Source organism: Rutilus rutilus (genome assembly GCF_951802725.1).
Source record: "Rutilus rutilus genome assembly, chromosome: 12".
Taxonomy (NCBI): domain Eukaryota; kingdom Metazoa; phylum Chordata; class Actinopteri; order Cypriniformes; family Leuciscidae; genus Rutilus; species Rutilus rutilus.
This window is the reverse complement of record NC_140217.1, coordinates 40,411,395-40,438,181: the sequence shown is the minus strand read 5'-3', so window position 1 is coordinate 40,438,181 and position 26,787 is coordinate 40,411,395. Positions and strand designations below refer to the sequence as shown.

The following is a 26,787-nucleotide window of genomic DNA, read 5'->3' as shown; positions in this document are numbered from 1 at the left end:
GTTGCTGTGTAGTGTGTATTATTCTCCCCACTGCCTAATGGTTATCACCTCCGAGCGTGTAATTCTATTGGCAGGTTACTCCTTTATTCCCTAAAGTTGTGTTTACTCAACATTCCTTTGAAGTTTTAACAGGTTTAACTCTCAATAACTCGCTGTGTTTTGAAAACTTTGTCGAGTTACCTGCCTTCAACACAGTAGGAGGTTGATCTGATTTATATTTCTAACTCGCACCCAAGACTCACACCCAAAATGTTCATATTGTGCCAGCGAATCACATTTCTGCTCGAGAGAATAAGACATTTTTACAACACCATATGCTGAAATATCTCTGATTTCCTACATCTTTCCTCCACACTAAATAGGTTTTATCTGCGATTTCCCTCAGTAATTATAAAGTACTTACGGGCGAACCATTTTTTGTTTCCTCAGCTAACTGACACAATAAGGCCAATAAAGGTATGCGTGTGTGTAGAATCATTTTATGGAAGACGAACAGAAAAAATCTTTCTCTCAGGATATTCTCGCCTCCTGCTCAATTCAATGAAACCACATTTCCAGATGAAGTTCACGAGCATCTAAGGTTACCAGACCGTTTGAATTTGATTTAAATGACATTTCGAGTAGTTTGAGGCTGGTCATAAATTAGGCGGGAAACCGTTAAATTAACATGTGTAGCCTAGTTGTTGTTTTCTTCTTTATTGACTACACAGAAAAACATAAAAGACGACTATTTGATATTTATTCGTGCTTTATTTTATATAAAGCATGGTTATCGAGAAGAGACGGGTACAAACAGTTTATATCAATAAACAACTTTAAAATGTATAAAAATTCATATTATTGATAACATTTCTCAATTTAGAATTTAACATCTGAAGATAAATCATCCATTGTAGTGAAACAACAACAACAGCTTACAAATATGCTAGATGTTTTTTTTTTTTTTTTTTTTTTTTTACAATATGCAAAGTTAAAAAAAACGGTGTAATTTTAGAACATTCCCTTCAAATCTACAGAAGTATATCTATTTATTTTTGTACCAGGGCGCGTTTTCCTCCTCACGAGTGGTTCTCTCGCTCCTCCTAGTGGCTTAGAAATTGTACGGAATTCCCAACCCCGACAGCAGCTACTGCGCATGCGTGGAAGAAAACTCCATGATTTTTTTTTTTGGCACGGGATCCTAAGGAAAAATAGGAACTTGGAAACGAAGATAAACTAAAAGCACCACCACACAGCCACAATCAACCCCATCGCTCGCATATGCACGTAGTAAAGACGCGTAGGAGAGCTCTGAACCTTTGAATTAAGCGATCGCACGCTCCGCGGCCGAGCAGGATTCACGCGAAATTGGACGACAATGCACGGGGCGCAATAAAACCAAGCGTTATTGCTCTTTGTTTTTAAGCAGGACGGCTCGGATGGATGAAGACGCGGGGAAGTGCCTAAAAATCACACGGCGTTAATAACAGCTCCAACAACGGCTACATTTGCAACTCGAGTCCATCGAGACGCTTGTTCTGTCTTTCGCCTGTGTTGTGCAGCGCGCCGAAGAAGCAGGAAACTTCGTAAACAGAGAGGTACGTAGCCCGCGAGCTAACGAAAGCTAACAGCGCGTCTACGCTGTACGCGACGCGTCAAACTCGAACGCTTCCGTTTTAATGTAACGAAGAACGCTTCGTTGGTTCATATCAGAGTGTTATCGCATGTCCCGTAAGCTTACAATATAAATGGGATGTTTAAGAATGGGCCAGCTAGCCGTCAATACGCGACATTTGTTTATTTTTCGGGACGTACAGTCTTCAAAAGTACCAGTGCTATACTTAAGCGTATGTATTCCTACTTTCTTTACGTATTTTACGTCCTTCTTTTATCCGAAACTTTGCGCACTTTTTGTTCGTGGTGGTTAGCGTTACTAGTTTACTCTTTAACGTTAGCTCGCTGCTCCACCAGTCAGATCCCGTCATAGCCTGAGCATTAGCCGCTTCACAGTCACCCGCCTTAATGCCAGAATAAAAAACCGTTAAAATTTCATGGATTTAGGCTGTGACATCATCTCGATCGCTTACATTTGAATTTTTGACTTGGCGCGTTGAGTATCAGTTTCAACTGTCACTTTTCACTGTACTGTCAACCATATGTCAGAGCTGTACACTTACGAAAAAGTATTGTGTTTGGACTTGTACCCTAGTAACACCATGGTATTCAGTGCCAGAAACCGTGGTACATGAATATGGTGATCAAACATGACTTTGTTGTATATCAATGTAATCTAAATGTTCAAATATTATCTATAAATGTGAATAATGTTTCCAATGGTTATATTGAAAAACGTAATAAAATAGTTTATATTCTTAACTCAAAAAATGTCGATCCCACCAGAAATGTATTTTTTCGGTAACACTTTACAATAAGGTTCATTAGTTCATGTATACTAACATGAACTAACAATGAGCAATACATTTTTTACAGTATATTCATCTTTGTTAATGTTAGTTAATAAAAAAATACAGCTGTTCATTGTCTGTTCATGTTAGTTCACAGTGCATTAACTAATGCTAACAAACACAACCTTTGATTTTAATAACGTATTAGTAAACGTTGAAATTAATATTAACTAAGATTAATAAATGCTGAGGAGTTCAATCCTAGTTCATGTTAACTAAGGTAGTTAACTAATGATCCTTATTGTAAAGTGTTACCATTTTTTCTTTGTTTTCAGGTTGTCAGCTTGTGGAGAGTTCCATAAGAGCATCCCAGTCCATTTAAGAGGACCTCAGAGGATTGTCCAGACGGATTTGTTGTTCTGTTGCGTTGTGCTTCGTTAATGCTGCGTATATGTCCTCCAAAGGGTGTATTTCACGAATGGTGCTGACCAAGGCTGTATAAAAATGAAAAGGTACAAAGCAAAAGTGCTAATTTGCAGAATTTCTTCACGTCTTATATCGTACACACTGCAATGTTGATCTGCACCACAACTGCATTTATTACATTTTGGTTGCATGATTGTGTGTGCTGAATACAAACACTCATGCTGATTAACAAAGTGATTAGCATAAATTAATGCTCAGAAGAGGAGTGACAACCATATTTAGATTCAGTGTGAACACAATTCCAACTTAAATAAGTCTTAACTGTGAATCGATCTTCATCAAATCTAGTTTGAAGCTGGTTTCTGTCACTTCACTGATGTATTATAAATGTAGTTGTCACTACAGGATGACACCTGTACCTACACTTTATGAATGGCTACTGAATCCAAAATAGTCAGATTAAATCCTTATAAGAGGAATGACAGCCAAATGAGTCGATCTTCATCAAATCAATTTGGATCCGATTTGAAGCTGGTTTCTGTCATTACACTAATTTATTGTTAATGTAGTTGTCACTACAGGATGACATCTGTACCTACACTTTATGAATGGCAACTGAATCCAGAATAGTCCGATTAAATGCTCAGAAGAGGAGTGACAACCATATTTAGATTCAGTGTGAACACATTCCCAACTGAAGTGTAAGTCAAATCTTTGTCAAATCTAGTTTAGATCTGATTAGAAGCTGGTTTCTGTCACTACACTGATTTATTGTTAATGTAGTTGTTACTACAGGATGACATCTGTACCTACACTACACAAGAGTAGTCAGATTAAATGCTCAGAAGCGATGTGACAACCATATTCAGTGTGAACACAACTCGAACTGAAAATAAGCCAGAAGTCTTGAGTCAATCTTCATCAAATCTAGTTTGGATCTGATTTGAAACTGGTTTCTGTCTTTAGGAGCTGGATGTGTGTGAGCAGAAAATGACGGGGGGCAGTGAGAGTGCAGCAGGTGAAAAAGATGGAGGTACGGCGCTCATCGCTCAGATCCCGGTTGGCTGGCAGAGGAAAGTGGGAGATGGGCTTGTGTCTTACATCAGGTACGTCTACACATTATTTAGCATTGTCTACTGTGACATGTTTGCTGTTCTTCTCAAATATGAACAGTGTTGCTATTAAAAGGTACATTGGGAAAGATTTTCACCAAGTTGCCTGACAACGTTGATTACGCACAGATGTGTGTGAATCACCCGAGCAAACACATGCAAGTGCGTTTTGCTTTCACGCTAGGGTTTCTGGCGCAGAGTGTGTTTGACATTAGGGTTTAGTTAGTGTGGAAGAGGTTCTCCAAACTGGTCTGCGCCTGCGGTAGAGTTTATGTGAAGATCAGTATGGTTTGTAAGTGGTAAAGCAAAACTGGTATAGAGTAGTGTTGTCACAATACCAAAATTATTGTTTCGATACCAAGTCAAGAATTGCGATTTCGATACTTTTCCTGAAAAAGGAGAAACACTCTCAAATATCATTGCTGTGCTTTATTTTAAAACCGGGACAACATTCTAATCATATAACACACTAATAAATGAACATATGAACAGCAGATATATTAAACATTTGAACAAAATATGAAATATAAAAATATAAAAAATAAATTAGAGCAATGACATTCAAGGTAAAAATAAAAAATAAATTTAGCAGCATTATGAGGATAATGCCCATAGTTAGCCTACTATTTCTCTAGATAGCCTTGTCAAACTACGGTGGTACAAAATAAACCATAGCCTTCTCATTTGACTTAAGGGCATGAACGTGATCATGTTATCTTTCACATACTAACCTGTCGGTCTTTAAACTCCTTGTACAACTCGCCGTGCTTGTCGGCCAAGTGTTTCGCCAGGTTCGAGGTTTTGGCTCCATTTGTTTGCATTTGTTTGTAGCACTGACGACAAACAGGTCTCGACTTATCTGTAGCTTTGCCCTCACTGTCAGCAAGGTAGGCAAAGTACTTCCATATTTCACTCCTCGCGTCATCTTTTTCTACCAGTCGTGGACCGGCGGCCACAGTATCACTTGTGCTCGCACATGCAGCCATCTCGCTGTAGTGTTTGTCACATGACAGCTGCAGCTTCTTTGCTGCGTGCGTGAGGAGAAAAAACACAGACGTCCATAGGGAGGCACTGGAAGCGTGCGTTGCACACCAACATGAAATACGTCTCTTACAAATCTGGAACGCGGTCATTCTTAGAAGTATCGATACTAATAAATTTAGGAATCGTGACGTTTTTAATTTCCGAGAATCGCGATACTTTTAAAGTATCGGTGCACCGTGCAACACTAGTATAGAGTGTATCAGTCACGTTCTAGAGGTAAAAATACCTCTAGGAATATACAGTTCTAAGACATGACAGATCATGCAGTCAGCTAACATGTATTAATTTAAGCAGGTTAAGCTCATTAAAGCAATGGGTACATGTTGTGTTTATGATTAAAATAATGTGGAAAAAATTATTTTGTATGTTGATTCAGAGTTTGGAGTCAGCTGAAGTCCTGATATGCAAGATTACAGTTTATACTACAGGGCTGTTGAATGCTTGAATCTGATTGGTTGATGAGCGTTCTAAGGCGTGCAATTCGGATAAAGTAGTTCCTGGCAGGTTTTGACCATGTTACAGTTCCGTATCACTTCGCCAAATGATTTCAGTTATTTCAAATTTCCTTACAGCCGACAAGAGCAAAAGAACCAAAACCCACTACGACACTGACCAAGCCAATAAATATAGTAAACAATAGGATAAAAACGATAAAATCCAAGTTTTTACCAAAAAATTATGTACTCAAACGCACAGACACACAATTACGTTTTGTAATGAGCAACGAAGGTGTGGGATGAGATGTGTAAGAAATTAAGCTTTTTTTATGGACAAAAACCTGACAAATGTCTTGAAATACAACATATAATTCGGAACAATGTGTTGAGGTGTAACTGTAGTAAAAGCGTAAAAATTGACTCTGGTCCGTTGAATTATTAGAAAATAATACTGTGTTGTGGCCTTGTTACCACCTTGGGTGTGCATCATTTTCTAAAAATTCCACTGCCTGTTGTCAATTATTCCTTACATAATGCATTTGTCATTGCTACTTGTCAGATATCAAATGAAGTGTAAAAATAGCTGTCGAACTATGTCATATCAATCTTTTTGTTCTCTAGCCCGAGTGGTACAGTCCTTCGATCTGTGGATGAGGTGAGGGTGTATCTGCGGACAGACGGCACATGTAAGTGTGGTCTCGAGTGCCCGCTTGTCCCAAATAAGGTGAGATCAATATTCAGTGCTGAAGCCTCCTCATTTATGATGTTTCCAGTGCAAACTTGATTGCAAATATGGTTTTAATGATTGCAGTTATGTTCGTAATGAAATGCGAGCGTACTGCTGACTGCATACTGTGTTTAATAGTATGTGAAACTGATTTATAAAACAATCAACTATGTTGTAATGTTGCATGTTTCAGTGTTCAGCTCATTATTATTTTATAATTAAACCTGATTATTTTAAGGAAACCTTTAAAATCCCAACTGGTAGGTCATGCATACAGAAAGTATGCTTAATGTGTACTGTAGAACTTTATTTCATGCATTTAAATAAAGGTAATTAAATAAATGTCGTTTTAAATCAACACAGGTCTTTAATTTTGACCCTGCTGCGATGGTCCAAGCTCCTGGTCATCATTCGAGTAAAGTAGAGGAAGACATGACCAAACTCTGTAACCATCGCAGGAAAGTTGATGCCATGGCAGCATTATGCCAAAGCAGGCAACCCTCCCAACCCCCCCCGCCGGCTCAAGCCACAGGTATTGCATCTTAATACACACATTATTCCAACACAGTTACTTTTTAGAAGGAATTGTACAGGTTCTGTGACATGCTGTCATGACATGTTGAAAGTACATTACTGTAAACTCATATTTTGGTTTGTTTTTACAAATTGAGGGGCGAGTTGAGCTGATTGTCTGATTGATTGACTTTTATTGAACCCAGAATATTCCTTTAACGGTTTGGCTTAAGGTAAATTGCAGTATATGTCCATTACTGTTCTCATGTAGTAAAGATTATTCTCTACATCTTGTATCCAAATATTACCCATTCAAATTATTACATTTGGCTAAAGCATGCAGTCAGTCGAGAGTTCGTCTTCAGTATTCAGTTTGCTACATTTTATAAAAATAAAACAACAATAGCTCAAGTGTATTAGCCATATCAGTATATGATTTAACTATAAGTATTCACCCCCTTGGAGTTTTCCATGTTTTGCAGCGTCGACTCAAACTGGATTTAAAGTTTGTCATTGGTCTGTGAATTGTTGCTTTGATGTTTCACTAGTCACAGCTTTATAGGACAGTTGCAAATAGAAAGTCACTGTTAAAATATGTCATATTATATAGCTACAGTTTGCTAGAAGGCATGTCTGAGACATTAAAGCAAACTGGAAGAAGATTCTATGGTCTGAATAGATCTAAATTAAGTCTTGTTTTAAGCCAGACACTGCTCATAAGTATATTGATGACAGCACTGTTCTAAAATGTACTTGAATACTCATGCAAATGTTTATTTTGTGTTTATTAACTTTAAAAAAAAGAATTTTTGAGCAGTTTTCACATTGTTCAGTGTCACTAAAACCAAAAATCCACTGTGGTTAGCATGTTAGCATGTAAAACAAGCATTCCCAAAGGGGTAAATAGCTTTTATAGGCACTGCATCTCTCCTTAAAGTTCAGCTTTCTTCAGTAAGGTGAGTTGTGTTGTATGTATAATGGCGATCTGAGCCATTTTTGACACGTGAATCCATAACTTATCTTGTAAAAATGTACTTTTTCTTTGTCAAGTAACATTTTAAGCGAAATCAATCACAGAATATATTATACACTTATTCACGTTCCAAAAACATGAATTCGATCCTTTTCACGGTAAAAAAAAAAAACTGTCTAGCACCAACCCTTCCTTCTTGCTTACTCTTCTTCAAATTATAAACTAGTAAAATCTCACGATACAATACAAACAACACAAAATATGCATTTATCAAAAAAACATAATCACTCTTAAAATATAAGTAACAACATTACAAAATTGTCAATGTAGTTATGGCTCTAACGGTATGCTTGTTTGTTTAAGGAGGTGTTGTATGTTCAGTGGACGGCAGAGAGCTGAGAGGATCGATTGTGGCTCATGGAGACGGCGCCCATTGCACTTACCCTCCTCCAAGACACAACCAGCCCAAATCCAACATTGGCTTTCCTCTGTCCTCTTCTCGCTCTGTTCTGCAGCAAAACGGTTCCCCTATCTCACGACCTCCAGAACAGGGTTCCCCTTTAAAGAAGCCCCAAACGCCATTGGCATATGCGAAACAGCAGTGGAGCCCTCATCCACCGATCTCCCAAAATATCCCTCAAAGGACAGTGCATAACCCTGCTTCTCCAAGCAATGTAAAACCAAGTGTGCACACGCATGCGCATCCTCCTGACCCTTCAAACTCCTTTTCCTTATCGCCCTCTTCATCCGTAGCTCTCAGTGGTCGAGCACATTCACAGGGAGTGAGCGTTAAGTCGCCGTCTCCTCTATCACCCTCACGTACCCTAGACACCTTCTCACCCCACCAACGCTCTCGCCACTCCTCGACGTCTTCGCTCTCAGATCACGGGACCCCGGGGTGTGTCTTCAAACCGTTGAAAGCCACCATGCCATGCTCCTCTCCCAAGCTCCCTCTTGCGCCTTCCAGTCCGTGTAGTCGCTTGGAGGGAATTCTTCAGCACTACAAAGACTGTAGCACCTCCAATGCTAACCAAAGCAACCATCTGTCGTTGGTGCATCCCAATGTAGGCGACAAGAGGAACGGATTGAGTTCTACTCAAGGACAAGAATTGCTTGGTGTTCCTCTAGGACAGATTCTCAACCAACAGAAGATCCAGCAAAAGAGCCACATCAATAACTCTTTCCCGGCTAGCAGCCTTCTTTCCGCCGCCGCTAAAGCCCAGTTGGCCAACCAGAAAACCCCAAGCCAGCTCAATGCATCAGATGCGCTCGCCACACTCCCTCTTACTAGCCTGGACAAGGAGCAACACTCAAAGGTATTGATTAGCACTTTAAACAGTAGCGTCCACCCAACATCCGCCAGAACGCAATCCCTCACCGCTTTGTTGCTCCCGCATTCCCCTTCCCTTTCCCCGGCTTCGCCCGCTGAGAAAAACCTACGGCGCAAACGGCAAAGGCATTCGCCCACTGTTTTAAGCATGCGGAAAGACTCACACTTGGGTCGGAGTCCGGATCTATCCGGGCCTCCGATGCTCATCTCCCCATGCCTTTCCCCAACTTCTCCTCCCGTACCTCACTTAGACAACCACCGGGTATCCTTCGCTCCTCCGAATGCCTCCTTCTCGAACAGTTCTCTTAGGTTGCAGGATTCGGAGGAAGGAAGGAAACCCGGACTTGGTAATTCAATCCCACTTTCCACTCCATCTCCATCCCAGCCGCTTTCCGCTCTACTTCAGCTTCTTAGCATGCAAAGCGCAACCCAGCAATCCAGTGGGGCAATTGCCATTCCTGGACACCGGCACACAAACACATTGCCCTCTTCACCCAGACCCATCACTCCACAGACGCCCCATGGCGAAGGACAGTCCACAATACGAGTACCCAACCCGCAGCCTCAACCCCAAAGCACAGTCCCCATTCCCGAAACTCCTTCCCAGCTGCCCCAATCCCAACCCTTTACTTTAATGGGTGACGAAACAACCATGAACCTCAAAACCACCTCCAGCAACACCATCCTGAACTTGAGCCAGCCCCACACGGGCACGACGGCGGACCTCAACTGTTCGATTCTGAACATGATGAACCAGATGTCCTCGACCTCATGCTTCCCGGAGAAAAGTTATGAGTCCAAAACGACAGAGACTTGCCCTGACCACAACACCTACCAAATTAGCCAGTCAAATCACAACCAAGCTGTGGAAAGTAAAGGTAAGACTTATTTTCTTGTGTTTCTTGGGGCAATTTTAAATCAGGAACTTTATTTATGAAAATCTTCTTATGAAAGTAGTTAAGAAGTTACGTTATACAAATATAAATATTTTCTTAAAATCCACCTCTAGTCAATCATTTTATCCCTTAAAACTCATCTTTGATCACCAAAATGACACATTTACATGTTTTTTTCTTGAAAAAAGTTCTTCATGCCTTAAAATGGCTTGAATGTAACTCGACACCCTTGCTTTATTTAGTATACGCAATTCTATGAATGTGTAAAGTGACTCACAGCAGCTCAGAGATCCACTCGTTGACGATCACACGTTGATCTGATTTTTGGAAAAGCAAAATATTGCCAAAAGTTTGTCTCTCAAGCAAGTAATATGTTTTAAAATTAAATGTTTTCGAAGAGCTTTTGGTTTTGGGTTGTCCGTCTTACACTTGTGTTTTCTTGACAGGTCCCATAGAGACGATGGATCACCCGGACTCGGACACAAGATTGCTGGGTGGTTGTGATCACAGCCTTTCTCTAACCGGCTCCTCGTCTTCCGAGCTTTCCAACCCCGGTGTTTCCCTACCGCTAGCAGAGGCTTTTCCCTTCATGACCCAAGAACAGCTCCTCCAGCTTCTCTCCTCCAATGCCGGTCTACCTTCCCTTCTTCCACCATTCCTCGGATCCCTACCTTTAGGACTCTGGACGGGCGGCACCCAATCCCAGCATCCCCAGCAAACCAGTGGCATCCTAAACCAGGGCGCTCATCTCAACGTCATAAACCAGGGCGATCTTCCTCTCAACCTCGTGAGCCTTTTAAACCCACCTGGTTCGGCTCCAGCTCTTCCCCCTGTTGCGGGGATTGAAGGTGGTGAAAAACCCCCAGGGCTTCAAGCCCTCCTCATGGCTTCTTTGCTTCTCGGGCAGAATCCAGCCGCCATGTTGCCCTTGCCCGCGCTCAACCTCGAGCTTCCCACGCCTCAACAACATGTCTTTCCGGATGGAGTATCTCTGGAGAAAACACCTACTCTTCTGGACTCTGTTTTGATGGGGCCGGGGCTCCTGGAGGCTCTTCAAACTCTTCAAACAGACGGCCAGTCGCTTCTTCTTTCCGCACCTCTCACTCCTCCCGCCTTCCTGTCCCTCAATCCCGCTCTTCTGGCCGCGGCTCTCGCCCAGACCGAACCCCTTCCCAACCACACGCCATCCCCCCCGCCTCATTCTCAGGTATACACACAGGCCAACACAAATTGCATGCTTCGCTACACGTGCACATACAGTCTGCATGCCTCTGAATGCTGTGTTGTCTACTATGACAGGGTTTCCCAACCCTAGTGGTAGACAGTGGAACTGCATGTGATTTGTGAGATTTGAAAGTCCCCCTATAGTCAATAAATGCATCCCTTAAAACACACCAAAATTACATATTTAAAGTTTTTTTCCTTGAAAAAAAAAAAACTTGAATGTAACTCGAAACCCTTGCCTCATTTAATATGCGGGGTCTATGAATATGCAAATGAGCCCGCCTCCACTCACTAACAGCAGCTCAGAGATCCAATCATTGACGATCACACGTTGATCTGATTGGTTACAAGGTAGTTTGTGACTTTAATACAAAAGTAAAAACTTTAAATGGGTAATTTTTAACCTCAAAATCAACAGGGAAAAAATAGAAAATTATATTCTTCGCATTGATGTTTTCATGACACTAATGCACATTTTAACTCCAAACCTCCACATTTGTCAACAGCCTGTTATAATACATTTACTGTAATGCAAAACAAAAAATGATGCATTATTTTAATTGTAATTTGAAAAACTCCTTGTATCTGAATGATTGGCATTAATTTCAACTTACAACCCTTTAATAAAAATAGCCTTCATTTTATTTGATGTAGTCTAGTAGGTTAGACTAGTGCGCTTGTGCATTTAGAGTGCGTGATTTAGTCTATTAAAATGCATTTATTATGACCTCAATATTTAAGATAAGGGGGCAAAAATACCTCTGTATGTCTTTTAAATTTATATCATTTAATGTAGTTAATCAATATCACACAAAGTGCCGTTTTTTTTCTCCAAATATCAGCATGATTAAAACAGTTAATTAAATAAATATGAAGAATATTAATGAAATATGAAGAATATTAAAAACTTTAGGAGTCTCTGTCCACGGCAGTCCTAAACATACCAATACAATAAACACACTCAGCAAAAAATTGTCTAATTATCATTATCGATAAAATCCCAGAAAATATTGCTATATCATTTAAAAAAATTATTTATTTTTTTTGCAACATTTTATTATAAGTTTTCAACTATGTCAGAAACATATATCACAGATTAAATGAACTATATACAAACAGATTTTCTCACTTTACAGGGATCAAATCTCAGGAAAGTTTAGCTGACAATGTTTGAGAATCCTTGTATTATGGGGTTGTTGTTAATCTTCCTCATGGTATTTTCATATGGAATGTAGTTCATATACTCCAGTAGCTATAATATAGTAGCTTTCCTGTAGCTCCACAGGAAAAGGTCCAAGGTCACAGGTTCAATTCCCAGGGAAAGCAAGAACTGATAAGAATGTAAATGTGTAGCTTGAAATGCAATGTAAGTCGCTTTGGATAAAAGCGTCTGCCAAATGCATGAATGAATGAATGAATGTAAATGTAAGTACATGCATCTTGTGCAATACATATCTGATTGTGTGTGGCTTTAGGAGACTCTGTCCAGCTCTGCTCTAGTTTCTACCTCGGTGTCCTGCGGCCCAGAAGTGTGTGACCCGCTGGACGAGCAGGACAAGAACAACACCCAGACACCTCATTTCCTGCCACATCTACTCGCCCCTGGGGTTCTGGGTAAGTGGATCAGTCTTTAATTCCAAGTACCAAAATTAACACAAATTCTTGTACTAGTACATCCTTAAAATCAAAAGTCATATCTGTTAACATTAGTCAGTGCACTGTGAAATAACATGAACAATTGTATTTTCAGTAACTAACCATGGGAAATATATTTTTACAGCATTTTTTTAATCTTTGTTAATGTCAACTAAGACAAGACAAGTCAGCTTTATTTATATAGCGTTTTATACAATACAGATGGTTTCAAAGCAGCTTTGCAGTGATAACTGGAAAATTATGCATTTCAGTGTTGATTCAGTTCCGTTGTAAAGAGCATCAAGTATTAAATTGGTTCATTTCATTTCATCTATAAAGCAGTTTTGCAGAAAACAGTGATGTCATCGTCCATCTCAGTTCAGTTCTCATACCGAAGCATTAGTACAGTCGGATCAATAATACTGTTGAATATTAAATTCCCCCTGTAGTCCAAAGCTTCAAAGCTTCGGTAGTAATGAACGTCGATTATTCTAAGCTTCGGAGTAGTGGTCGACCGATATATCGGCCGATATTTGGTACTTTTAAAATATCGGCTTTTGCCGATAAGTTTTTCTGATTGGCCGATGTGTTGGAAGCGGGACTTTTATTTTGACGGCGCTCCGGACTTTTATTTTGATGGGCGGCGCTGAGAACACCAGCGCCAGAGAAGAGAACGGCAGCGCCTGCTCACACAGCGCTCACTCACATTCTCCGTCTTCATTAGTTTACGATCTCTGTCAGTCATATTTAATACTTTGTTAGACAGAACTGGTAAACAAAGAAAGTAAATGGTATGCGAAAAAGTAAAGTGTTGCTTTTATATTATTTGTTACAGAAAAGGCAAACAATTAGGCTAAAATACTTTCTCATTTACTGTCAACATTCAGCAAATGCGCATCTACATCATTTAAACAAATCTCTGAATATCTAATAAACATTTAATTTCACACACAAACACACACACACAACATATTCCAGCATTGTAATCTTGACATCGCTGCCTGATCATTATAGCCATAATAAAATATAATAATAAAATAGTCAACCTAACATATACAAATTACACTGCTGTGTTTAAATTGTCAGTAGTACAATTCGTACATTCACAGTAGCCTATAAGCACCGCTCCACTGCGATGTTTCCAAGCGCATTTTGCGCATGTGAAGAGGATGATTTTTTCCCATCGATATTTGAACGTGAGTGAAGTACAAAGCCTATAATAAAGAATAGTTTACCATCCAAATACATCGCGAATGTTGAAACATTTTGATTCTAATGAGAGAGATACGTGAGCCCAACGCCGCTTACTTTCACTTTCGCTTTAAATTATTATGTTTATAGTTATTTTTTTATTCTTGTTCTGTTCTGAATATTATTAAATTTAAAGGATAAATCATTGATTTAAATATCAATCATTGATCAATTCAAATTTTTTTGTGATATGGCTTAACATTACCGTGACTTTGCGCACGGATTGTCTATGCACGCGAGGTTATGCGCATGACTCAAACAGACACAGCAGCAGTTGTAGGCAGGTATATTGATCATGAAATCAGAATTTTCTTGTCTTGAATTAGTAATTAATTCATTCATTTATGTCACTTGTTTAAGTTAATTAATATGTAAAAAAAAAAAAAAACTCGATTGGGGGCCCCCTGGTGGACTTTAATTGTCCCCAACTAAGCAAGCCAAGGAACCCAAACTCCATCAGGTGACAGAATGGAGGAAAAAAAAAACAGTTCTCCTCTGGCCAATGAACGAGCACGGTGTCGTTATGATTCACAACTCAGAATTCAGATCAGAATCATTAGCATTCAGATATTTATCCAGTTCCTTTTACTTGAAGATGGATTCATCATGCTGGTATGGAGCTGAAGCTGGTCTTAGGGTCTGTGTGAAGGACCGGTCTGGTTCTTGTGTCTGTTGTGGTCGTGTCTAGATGCAGGTCCACATCTGATCTGGATACGCACCGGATCTGACTGACTACGGTAACATCGGGTGTTATAGGAAGTGTTCCCGGTTCCGGCTGACCTAGTTTATGCCAGCCTAGCAATCATTTAACTGATTTGAATAATAGAAATTGATAATGCTCTATGTGTATGCCAGGTTAAAGACATGTGTTTTTAGTCTAGGTTTAAACTGACAGAGTGTGTCTGCTTATCGAACAATGCTAGGAAGAGTTCCAGAGTTTAGGTGCTAAATAGGAAAAGGATCTATCGATTTTGATATTCTAGGTATTAAAGGGCTATAATGCGTTAAGAGCTCGCTCAAGTACTGCGGAGCTAAACCATTTATTGCTTTGTAAGTAAGCAGCAAATTTTTTAAATGTATACAGTGTTTAATAGGGAGCCAATGCAGTGTTGACAGAACCGGGCTAATATGGTCATACTATATTACATACATCTAGCAAGAACCAGGAAGGAACCGTTTGGACCAGCTGGAGTTTGTTTATTAAGCGTGCAGGGCAGCCACCCAGTAGAGCATTACAATCATCTATACTTGAATCATTTATAATCTAATTTTTGTTTATATATTTGTGTGTGTGTGTGAGAAAGAGAGAGAGAGGGGGTGTGTGTCTGTGTGTGTGTGTAGATTTTAATTACATTTTCATTTTTACTTGTAGTTTATTTAGAGCTATTTTAGTACTTCAATTAAACTATATGAGAATTGTTGGCAGCTAGATCAAATAAGTGTTTTATTTTAGGGAAGCACCGAAACTGTAAGTTCATGATGCACTTTACCGAAAATAAATAAATGAATAATCAATTAATCAATCAAACTTTTAAAAATATACTCTCAAATAATGAAAACTGAGTTGTACATGCATTTAAATTGCAGCTTTTTTAATAACAGAATTGTTTCTACTGCAGTTGGATGATGAAATATTAACATTTAAACATCAATAAACTGTAATATCTTGTTTTAATGACAGATTTATTCAAATATACATTAAACAATGAAGACATCACTAACATGTTGAGTAAAAATAATGAAAATGTAATACAGTGCATATATTTAGCAAAATGCTAGCTAACTAATGAGTTTATGGACATTGAACAGCTTTCTTGAGGTAAATGTAATGTACAGCACACAAGCTGTTTTATTGACCTCTTTCCCAGTTCAAACACTGAGACATGATGGGTTTCAGTAAGTTGTTCTGAATCTGATGTTTATATCCTAGTAGTGAAGAGGAAGAGATGATCGGTTCACGAGACGCTTGAACTGAGCAGCTACAAAACATCATTTATTGCTTCTTAATAAACAGAATTTTAAAGTTGAGACCTCATATTAGAAGTAACAAAGCTTTATTGCGATTATTTGATGGCAGACGCGCTACAAATGTTTAGTGAAGTTGTTGACGCATCAACACAAAACAGCACAGACTAAAAGATTTAAGAAACCATATCATTACCAATTAAAATCAAGAGATTAATATAGTCGATCCAGAGCGAGTGTCACACAGCTGACATGTTCAAGAGTTGTAGTTTGTCCACGCTGTGTCACGAAACAGACCCTGAACACAGTCTAAACGAGCCATCGGAGAAGCGCTAACTAAACGTCTGCTTCACTCACTGATTTAGGCACTAAAATAAAACAAATAGCGGTTTTGGTTGCCAAATATCGATGCATCCCTATTTTATCCTTTTTCAATTTATGTTTATTGTATTTCAAGCTATGAAAATGTTTTTTAAGGTTTTAGTTACCGATAATAACCCCGGTACATAGAAATGCATAAGCAAATGTCCGTTACAGTTTACAGTGTAATCGCTTGTTGAGAGAAAATGTTACTGCTTTTTCAGCTGAATATTTATAACAACAAAATTAGTGATGGACTGAAATATTGTCAAAGCCATTTAATCCACATATGATCATTTTGAGATTATCGACATTAATCGACAATTGTGTTGCGTCCCCTACTGTCTGGTCCAGTAATGCATTAGCTATAGATATATATAATAAAATGTATATGTGTGTATGTATGTGTATATATATATATATATATATATATATATATATATATATATATATTCTCATAAATATATCTCATAAATATATAAAATATTTTAGTATAAAATAATTAATTTCAGCTATTTGTGAATGTATAATTTTCCATCATTACATTATTTTATATATTTATTTATTTATTTAATTATTATTATTATTATTATTATTATTATATATATTTTTTTAAACCATTAAAATAGCTAAAATAGTGTGTGTAACTGAGTGAGTGTGATGCAACTAGTGTTGCACGGTGCACCGATACTTCCAAAGTATCGCGATTCTTGGAAATTAAAAATGTCACGATACCTAAATTTATTAGTATCGATACTTCTAAGAATGACCGCGTTCCAGATTTGTAAGGCCGGCGACACACTGGCTGCGTGGCGTGAGCGTCTCAGCTGCGTGGCGTGTCCGTTTTTATTTCAGCTCCCATGTTAAGAGCTAGCACACTGCCTGCGTGACGCGCGCGCCTGGGCCGTGCGGAAAACGCGTGCATGCTAGAATAGAACCGACGCCTATTTTTCACGCGACACGCAAGCGTGTTGGAATCGTTTCCAGGCCAAATAGAATAGGAAAAGATGTTTCTATGTCATTTTGACACGAATGCATATTAATAAATGACATTTTGATGTTTGAAAGTCTAGGTTTTGACATAAATGCAGATATAAATGTAATAAAAAAAATATATTATCGATTTTCAAATACTGCACCTCTCAATACAGAACAAAATATTCTGTTGCCTATTTTGCCGTCAACACTGCCGACGTTGTCTTTGCTAAGTATAGGCCTTCCACAACTCTCTCCCCATATGTCAAATATATCACCAATGAGGCTTATCATATGTTACCAATATTAAACATTGTTTAATATAATCGCTGTTCATATTTTTATTGAAAGTTCATAATCAAGATAAAGTTATTACCGGTAACTCTTATGTTTCTTATGATAACTGAGATAATGCTGCTAAATTTATAAATAATTTTACCTTGAATGTCATTGCTCTAATTTATTTTTGATATTTTGATATTTCATATTTTGTTCAAATGTTTAATATATCTGCTGTTCATATGTTCATTTATTAGTGTGTTATATGATTAGAATGTTGTCCCGGTTTTAAAATAAAGCACAGCAATGATATTTGAGAGTGTTTCTCCCTTTTCAGGAAAAGTATCGAAAAAGTATCGAAATCGCAATTCTTGACTTGGTATCGGTATCGAAACAATAATTTTGGTATCGTGACAACACTAGATGCAACACACAGTCTCTGCAGGTTATAAACAAGCAACTATCACTAGTTTCTTTCTAGTTTGATCCTCTGCTGTTCCTCCATGTCCACAACACTCAGATTCACCGTAGAGCTTCAGGCCATGGAAGAGTTATAGTTTATATTTGCTGTACTCGCTCGTCCTGCCCGATGGCATTACAGTGATGTTTTATAGGCTGTCTCTCTGCTCTGAGAGATTCTGAACCTTCAGCGACATCTCTGCCGACTCGGCACACTCATTCAGACTCACTGCTGGACGGGAAAGTGAAACAGACTTTTATTCTTACATAAAGTTTATCCACAACAGTGACATTGCTCCAACATCATCTCAGTGCAAAACTGTTTTTAGAAGAACAAACTTTAGAAGATCTCATTGCCTTACCTAGGAAAAGTTACTCTCTCACTGATGATGATGATGATGATGCTTGAGGTTTTCTTCATGCTGTTTTTTGTGTTTTTAATCCTCATTTAATGCACCATGCATTTCCCTAACAATGGAAGGGGAAAAACATCAAAACATCTTAATTTTTTGCGTCTATAAATAGGGCCCTATAATTTCTGCGGCTCGGAAATGCGGTCGGAATGGAATTGGAATTTGGCACAAAAATGGAATTTAATGTATAACATGGAATTGGGCAAAATTTGGATGAATAGGTCAGAAGAAGGGCTGTACACTTGATCACATGACAATATGGACTAGTTTCTGTGAATACTAAAGCACAAAAAGACTATTTAAATATAAAATCTGCATGTTTTGTGTGAATGAAGGCCCTATTATTGTTTATATTATTTATAAAAAAAATATATAATTTAAGTTGTTACAGTTTTATGAATTCTGTTGATTTGTTTTTTTAATTATTTGTATAAAAATTGTATTTCCATTCAAATAAATTAAAATACATTAAAATTAAACATTAAAAAAATACATTACATAAAAAAAATTAAAAAAATTAATTAAAATGTAATTTCCATTCAAATAAATTAAAATACGTTAAAATGTAGAATTTTTTTGTGGAATTTAGGAAAGATAAACCATGATTTGAGAGAGGAAAAAAAGTCATAACTTTTTTTTTTTTTACTTAAGTTTCATGATTTCAATTAATTAGACATGCTTTTTGATTACTAACATTAAATCTGAGTCAAGAAAAATTTTAACGGAATCCAGTAAAAAACGGGATGGAATAAACTGATTTCATACGGCTCTATATATACAGTCTATTGTGATGTGATGTTTGGTGATAAACTGATGAATGAATGCTTGTCGTCTTGAACTTCTCGATTTGCTTCAACTAATATCTTCAGAATCAGAATACTGTGTGTTTGAGCTGCTAATGACGGCGTCTCTCTTTGCTCTCAGGCGACCTCACAGCTCTGGGAAACATCAACAGTCTTCATAGTTTACTGGGAGCTGGACCTCTGTTACTGCCACAGGGCCCGTCCCTGAACCAAACGCCCCTCAACCCGCTCACCTGCCTACAGGTACACACACACACACACTCACACACACACACACACACTGCTAGTCCCTGAACCAGACGCCCCTCAACCCGCTCACCTGCCTACAGGTACACACACACATACACACACACACACACACACACACACACACACACACACACACACACTGCTAGTCCCTGTGACGCCCCTCAACCCGCTCACCTGCCTACAGGTACACACACACACACACTCACACACACACACACACTGCTAGTCCCTGAACCAGACGCCCCTCAACCCGCTCACCTGCCTACAGGTACACACACACATACACACACACACACACACACACACACACACACACACACACACTGCTAGTCCCTGTGACGCCCCTCAACCCGCTCACCTGCCTAAAGGTACACACACACACACACACACACACACACACACACACACACACACACACACTGCTAGTCCCTGAACCAGACGCCCCTGAACCCGCTCACCTGCCTACAGGTACACACACACACACACACACACACACACACACACACACACACACGCACACACACACTGCTAGTCCCTGAACCAGACGCCCCTGAACCCGCTCACCTGCCTACAGGTACACACACACACACACACACACACACACACACACACACACACACACACACACACACACACTGCCAGTTCCTCTCGCAGAGGTTAGTCTGTTGTAAACTAGGGCTGTCAAAATGGCTGAAAAGCTAAATTCGAATTTCTTTCTTTAATATTGGCAAAATATATTCGAATTCTAAAGGCAATACTTAATGTTAGAGGAAGTACAGTATTGTCTCCTGTGCCCACAAGAGCGCAATACGCTAATATAAACCAAATCAAGCATCGCGTCCTTTATTGAAATGAATAATGATAATAATAATGATAATTTTTGAAACAATTGTTTTTAAATCAAATATAATGTCCTTAATGTGCATGCAGGGAAAATTTGGTTACAATAGTGCATAAAACTGCAAGTGGATCAGTAACCTGAGAAAACACACTTAAACACACAGCGTCATGAACTACATGAACACACAACAGCAAACTGGCATTCAGGAACACACACTTCTACTCACACATCTACATATAGATCATCACAAACACCAGACGCTCTTGATCTGAGCGAGTGCGGAGCGCTTTCTGTTGACGATGTTTCCAGCTGATAAAAACACACTCTCTCTCTCACACACACACACACACACACTCTCTCTCTCTCTCTCTCTCTCTCTCTCTCTCTCTCTCTCTCTCTCTCTCTCTCTCTCTCTCTCTCTCTCTCTCTCTCTCTCTCTCTCTCTCTCTCTCTCTCTCTCTCTCTCTCTCTCTCTCTCTCTCTCTCTCTCTCTCTCTCTCTCTCTCTCTCTCACTCACACACACACACACACACACACACACACACACACACACAGCTCTGACCGATGTGCAGGTTTGGTCAAGTGTGTCGTTGCGCGATTTGTTTGCCTCCAACTGAGAGGGTTTTCGTCAGCTGCCTTTCCCGCTATTTTCCAAATGAACAACACAGCGCTGTTTACTGGATAAGCTAACAAGAACACACCGCGTCAGTTACATCATCATCATCATCATCATCATCATGTCTCACGCGCATCTTGACACACCAACAAATCGAGTGTGCAGGTTTTTTTAGTTTTTTTTATATAATAAACTGTCGGGTCTTTGAAGACAGTGAATTAAGAGACGCTGGTTCCTCGAGGACTGTTGCGTCTCTAAATGAATCCTCTTCATAGATCAGCCGTCAAAAGAGATTCACCACATTTACCAATGAACTACATGAGAATTACTATCAGATATTTACAGTATATATTAGGGCTGTCAGTTTACGTTCGAAAATCGATTGCACAATCGATCGGACCGACCAACACCAGTTTCGAAAACGAAAACAGGGAATAGATTTTAACGGCCGTCTCTCGGAGGCGTCCAGCTCGTCACGACACGCCCACAGCGAACAGGCGTCACACAGCGACTGCAGGCTCTGACACACACACATAACAGCAGATTATACTTCTGCATTATGTGTCTCTCTTTACTACAAAACTGTGAATTCTGCCGGTATTCAGACTCACGCATACAGAGACAGATTCGGGCTACGGGCTACAATCGCCTACGTAGGCGAACTTTGTCTGACATTTCTAATGGTAAACTCAGCCATGTTGAAGCCTGCAGTGATGTTGTTCATTGATGTTATGGCAGTCCACTCAGCTTATTGTTTTTCGAGAATGTTGCACTCCTGTTTGTCATTGTGCACGAAACTTCACGCCAATAAATCATCAGAAATATTGCTGACTTATGCGTCTCAAGTGTCTTTACGTTTGTCCTAATGCCTGTTAGTTGTCCGTGGATTTGCCCATATTTGGCGTTTAAAATGGAAACGTCTTTAGACGTGGAAAATCGATTTTACAATCGATTCAGTGAACACTTATGTCTCAAAAGATTTTTGAGACAAAAAAAATGATTTTTTCACAAAAGTGTCAGCCCTAGTAAAGGGCTTGTACAGGGCAATACAAACACTTGTTGTATTATTTTATTTTATTGAAATATTATTCCAATGTAAATCATCTGTTTTCTATGTGAATATATAGTAAAGTGTAATTTATTCCTGTGATCAAAGCTGAATTTTCAGCATCATTACTCCAGTCTTCAGTGTCACATGATCCTTCACAAATCACTCTAATATGAGGATTTGATGCTCAAGAAACATTTATGATTATTATCAGTGTTGAAAACCATTTTATATTTGTTTGGAAACCGTGATGCATTTTATTTCTCAGGATTCTTTGATCAAAGTTCAAAACAAAATAGACGACTATTGTAACGTTATGAAATATTATGACATTATTAAAAAAATCTTTACTGTCACTTTTGATCAATATAATGTGTCCTTGATGAATAAAAGTTTAAGTAAATATTATTATATTATTTATAAGAAATGATATCATATATATGTAATATACCAACAACAACATTTAAGCAGAAAATCAAATGAATGCTGTTGTTTATTGATGCATGTTCTCACTCTCAGCTGACGATGGCACCGGCGCTCATGGGAGAGAAACCAGTGAGTCTCCATCACACGCCTCCTCCGTCACAAGACGAGCTTCCAGCGGCTCAGATATCCCAGAATGCCTTGCTTCACACACACGGTCAGCAGAGAGAGGGCTCTGGGCTGTTCGACCCGTACGGTTCCTTCATGGACACCATCTACACCTCGTTCCTGCAGGTTAGCGAGCGCGACTCGGACTCCACATCGCTGTCGTACCCGGAGCTCCCGCCGTCCCTCAGTCCCCGCCGGGCCTGTTCGGTCCACAACCCGGATCTGACCCGCCTCGGCATGGACTCGGCCCAGTCTCCGGCCCGCGGCACGCCGAAGCTCAGCGAGGAGCCCTCGACGGCGCCGCCCTGCAGGCCATCGGGAGCCGACGCTCTGTCAGACATCATGGAGGAGGCCAAGACCGACGGGTCCAAAGTGTGTTACAGCAACGGGATCGGGTCGGGAACAGACGGAAGAGGAGACCGTGACGAGGAGGAGGAGGAGGCAGACGAGGATGATGATGATGGACGAAGAACGCAGGGGTGTTTGAGTCCGGCCGTCGATGACATCAGCAGCAGAGAGGCGGAGCAAGTGAGGGTGAGCCGGTTTTGTTATTTATTTACTATTATAGTGTTTATTCATATTTTTTGTTTCCTTTTTTCTTTTCTTTTTTTGGGTTTGTCATTTTGTTATGTGATTTTGAAAAAAAAATTTTTACTTTTTTTTCCACTTTTTTTTGCTTTTATTTAATTTCAGTTAAAGTAATTTTTTTAATTAAACGTATTTGTTTAAAAAAAATTGTCTAATTTTTGTTTGTTTTTCATGTTATACTATGCTTTATTTAATAGCTTTTTAAATGTCACTTTTTATGTAAATAAAATTTTCCTAAGACAATTGGTTTAATTTTACGTCTTTTTGTAATTTTTTTCTGATGGTTTTTTGCATTTTTTTGCTTTCATTTTGTTTCAGAAATTTTGTTGTTTACTAATTTTTTTAGGCGTTTTTTCACTTTTTTTAGCTTTAATTTTATTTCAGTAATTTTGTTTTTTCAAAAAAAAATTATGCTTTTTTTTTTTTGCTTTTGTATCAGTAAATGTGCTTTTGTCATTTTTTTATGCGTTTTTCGCTGTAATTTTGTTTGTCATTTTTTTTATGCTTTTTGTTGCTTTTTTACATTTTTACGTTGCAATTTTTTCAGTAATTTGGTGTGCTTTTGTCTTTTTTAAATGTTTTTTTCACATTTTTAGCTTTAATTTTGTTTCAGTAATTTTGTTGTGTTCTCATCATTATTTTACGTTTTTTTTTTTTAGCTTTAATTTTGTTTCAGTAATTTTGTTGTGTTCTCATCATTATTTTACGTTTTTTTTTTTTGTTTCAATTACAGTAATTTTTCAAATTAAACTTATTTTATTTAACTTTGTCAAATTTTTGTTTGTTTTTTTTTGTTATACTATGCTTTATTACTACAACTGAAAGGTTTTCTTAAACAATTCTAATAGTATAAGATTTATGTAATGTTGCAGACTGCTTCAATACCTTTTATTATTCATAGCAGTGATTGATATTAATTTCCCTGGTTTTGTTTGACAGACTGAAGACATGCACACAGGAGCCAGAAGGGGGCGCAAGAGGAAACAGACGTGAGTGCATCTGGAGCTCAGCGTGTTCTTCACTTGTGTTGCAGTGGTGTGTGTTTTTACTCTCTCCTCTTCTTCAGACTGCAGAGGAGTCCAGACCTGCCGGGCGGCATCGACAGCATCATCGAGGAGCCCACCGCCACGGTGAGACACACACACACACACACACACACACACACACACACACACACACACACACACACTGCATCATCGAGGAGCCCACCGCTAGGTGAGACACACACACACACACGACACAAGCATCTTACACTGTTTGCCTGCACATGTGCATTAATCAGTGTCTTAAGTCTTAAAAAATATTAAAGTCAGCTGTATCAAATTTAAGGGCATAAAAATTCTTAAATGGTATAAGAAAAGTATTTTTTATTTTTTTAGGGTCTTAGAATTAAATTGAAGAGGTTTTTATGTTTCAAGAGACCTTAGAATTCTTAAATTTTAAGAATTTTTGAAATTTAAAAACTTAAATTGAATATATTTTTAAATGTTGATTTTTAATATTTCATGAGGTCTTTAAATTTAAGAGGTTTTTACATTTCAAGATGTCTTAAAGGAAAATCAGGAATGTTCATATGGCCTGATATGATGCTTAAGAACGTATTAAACCGAAGTTGTGTGTGTGTGTTGTGTTGCAGATCCCGATGTCGAGGCCGGCTCGCTCCACCAGAGGGAAGAGACGCCGCGTGGTCCGATAGATCCGACCGTACGGTACCGCCAACACCAGCACTGTTGCCACGGCAACACCATCACTGTCGCCACGGCAACACCATCACAGCGTTCGACTGAGCCGCACTGTGAAGAAGAGTCTCCCGTGATCTCGCTCCTCCGTCACGCGTGTGTTTGTGTTCGTCCCACAACTTCTGTTACCATTCTTGAACCATTGTTACATGAACACGTTCATTCACCATGAGAGGGTTTTACTAACGAGAACTATTGTTAAATTGTCGCACGAATGCATCAGTTTAGGAATAGTGGTTTGTTTACCAGTTCTTTTAATTATAATTATTATTTTTTTGCTTCTTTTTGATGATTGTGATTGACAGCTCTGCCTGAACATTCACTCCCATCAGTCTTTAGATGCACACGAGTCCATGTTGTTGTTGTTGTTGTTGTTGTCGTCGTCATCAACAAATTTGTTGAATTTGATCGCTTGTGTTCCAGAGCCGAAAAACCCTTTGTCTCTGGGAATCTTTCCGTTGCATCACAAATATAATTTTACCCATCATGCACCTCATGAACAGCTTTTTAGCATCAAATGCATTCAGCAGTTTTGTCACACCGCAAAAAAAAAACAATCTTATTCGGGAATTTTATCTTGTTTTCCAATACAAATATCTAAACCTTCTCAGATCAAGATGCATATACTGGAAAAGCTCAATGTTATATAAATTAAATATATACGTATTTCATATATTGAGAGAAACATTTATCAAACTGAAGCATTTACTACAAATAAACATGACATTTCCATGATGCTTAAAGCAAGACAAAATATTTGCCAATAAATTTAAACATGATTCAAAAGGAAAACGTTCATTTTTCTGACCAGATATTTGGCAGAAACTCATTTTTTCAATAAGCACCTGAAGTCTCTGCATCTTCAGTAAATGCGTCTTGATTTACAAATGTTTAGAAAAACAAGACAGAAATCCTGAGGAAGAACATCATTTTTGCAGTGTTTTATGCTGCCCTGCAGAGACGCTGTTTGACTCATGACTCTGCTCGTCTTTGCAGGGCAGTGTATATAAATATATATATTTTATAAGTGTGTGTGTGTGTGTGTGTGTTCCAGGAGGGAGTGAATCTAGTGTATTTGTAGGTCTGTAGGGGCTTTAGTCGTGGATGGTGTCGCACAGGACTGTGTTTCCCAGAGCTCATCAACACAGGCACAAGATTATTACTGAATATTTAAAATAATGATTTAATAATGTGGCTGATTATGCAATTTTACTATTGAATTTATGTATATATGTACAGTTTTAGTATTTTATTTTGTACACCTTTTTTTAGGAAAAAAATGATCAATTTGTAAAATATTCCTCCTGCAGAGAAACCTTTCCTTTCTCATATTCATGTTTGATTTGTAAAGAAAATACTTTGAGAATTGTGAACAAGTAGCATTTCCTTTTTTTTTATTTTCTTTTTTTTTTTTATTGGGAGTTAATTTTATTTAACAAATTAAAAGGTTTTAAATGATGAAACGTTCTCTTCTGATTATTTCATGTCAGACACTCTGACGGGAGTTTCCTAGTTGGAAATTGGGATTTGGGAGTTTCCTAGTTGGGAATTGGACGTTCTGAGATGAAACTATTGTTTATTATTTTTCCACATCAGCACAAATCACAATATACAGGCATGTTATGCTGCCGTCACATGAGATCAGAATTATCGTAAACGCGAGTTTTCTACATCGAAAATTCCTAGTCGGAAATGGGAGTTTCCTAGTCGGAAGTTCCTAGTTGGAAATTGGACATGAATGGCCTCAAGTCCAGCATCCTAATATACAGTAGTCAACGTTTTGAAGTGGATCAAAAGAGTTCATCAAAGTATTGGTCAAAATTCATATATGACTTTGATGAAAGGTTTTGATCCACTTCAAATGTTGAATACTGTATTTATTACTGGGAAACTCTGAGATAATTTTGA

General features: G+C 38.6%; 1 protein-coding gene across 2 annotated transcripts; it reads left to right on the top strand.

Moving 5' to 3' along the window:
* The first annotated feature begins 1,154 nt into the window (after positions 1–1,154).
* Positions 1,155–26,339, top strand: mbd6 (methyl-CpG binding domain protein 6). 2 transcript variants are annotated; one of them, XM_084425697.1, is made up of 13 exons: positions 1,155–1,577; positions 2,720–2,896; positions 3,777–3,916; positions 6,025–6,127; positions 6,494–6,662; positions 7,983–9,824; positions 10,289–11,049; positions 12,542–12,680; positions 19,328–19,449; positions 22,481–23,086; positions 24,080–24,129; positions 24,207–24,270; positions 24,777–26,339. In XM_084425697.1, the coding sequence occupies exons 3-13, from the start codon at positions 3,801–3,803 to the stop codon at positions 24,834–24,836; spliced, it is 4,032 nt and encodes a 1,343-aa protein (XP_084281823.1). In that variant the 5' UTR covers positions 1,155–1,577; positions 2,720–2,896; positions 3,777–3,800; the 3' UTR covers positions 24,837–26,339. The 2 variants fall into 2 exon arrangements, with proteins under 2 accessions (XP_084281823.1, XP_084281822.1); XM_084425696.1 differs by having other exon boundaries at positions 7,980–9,824.
* Positions 26,340–26,787: the final 448 nt, after the last annotated feature.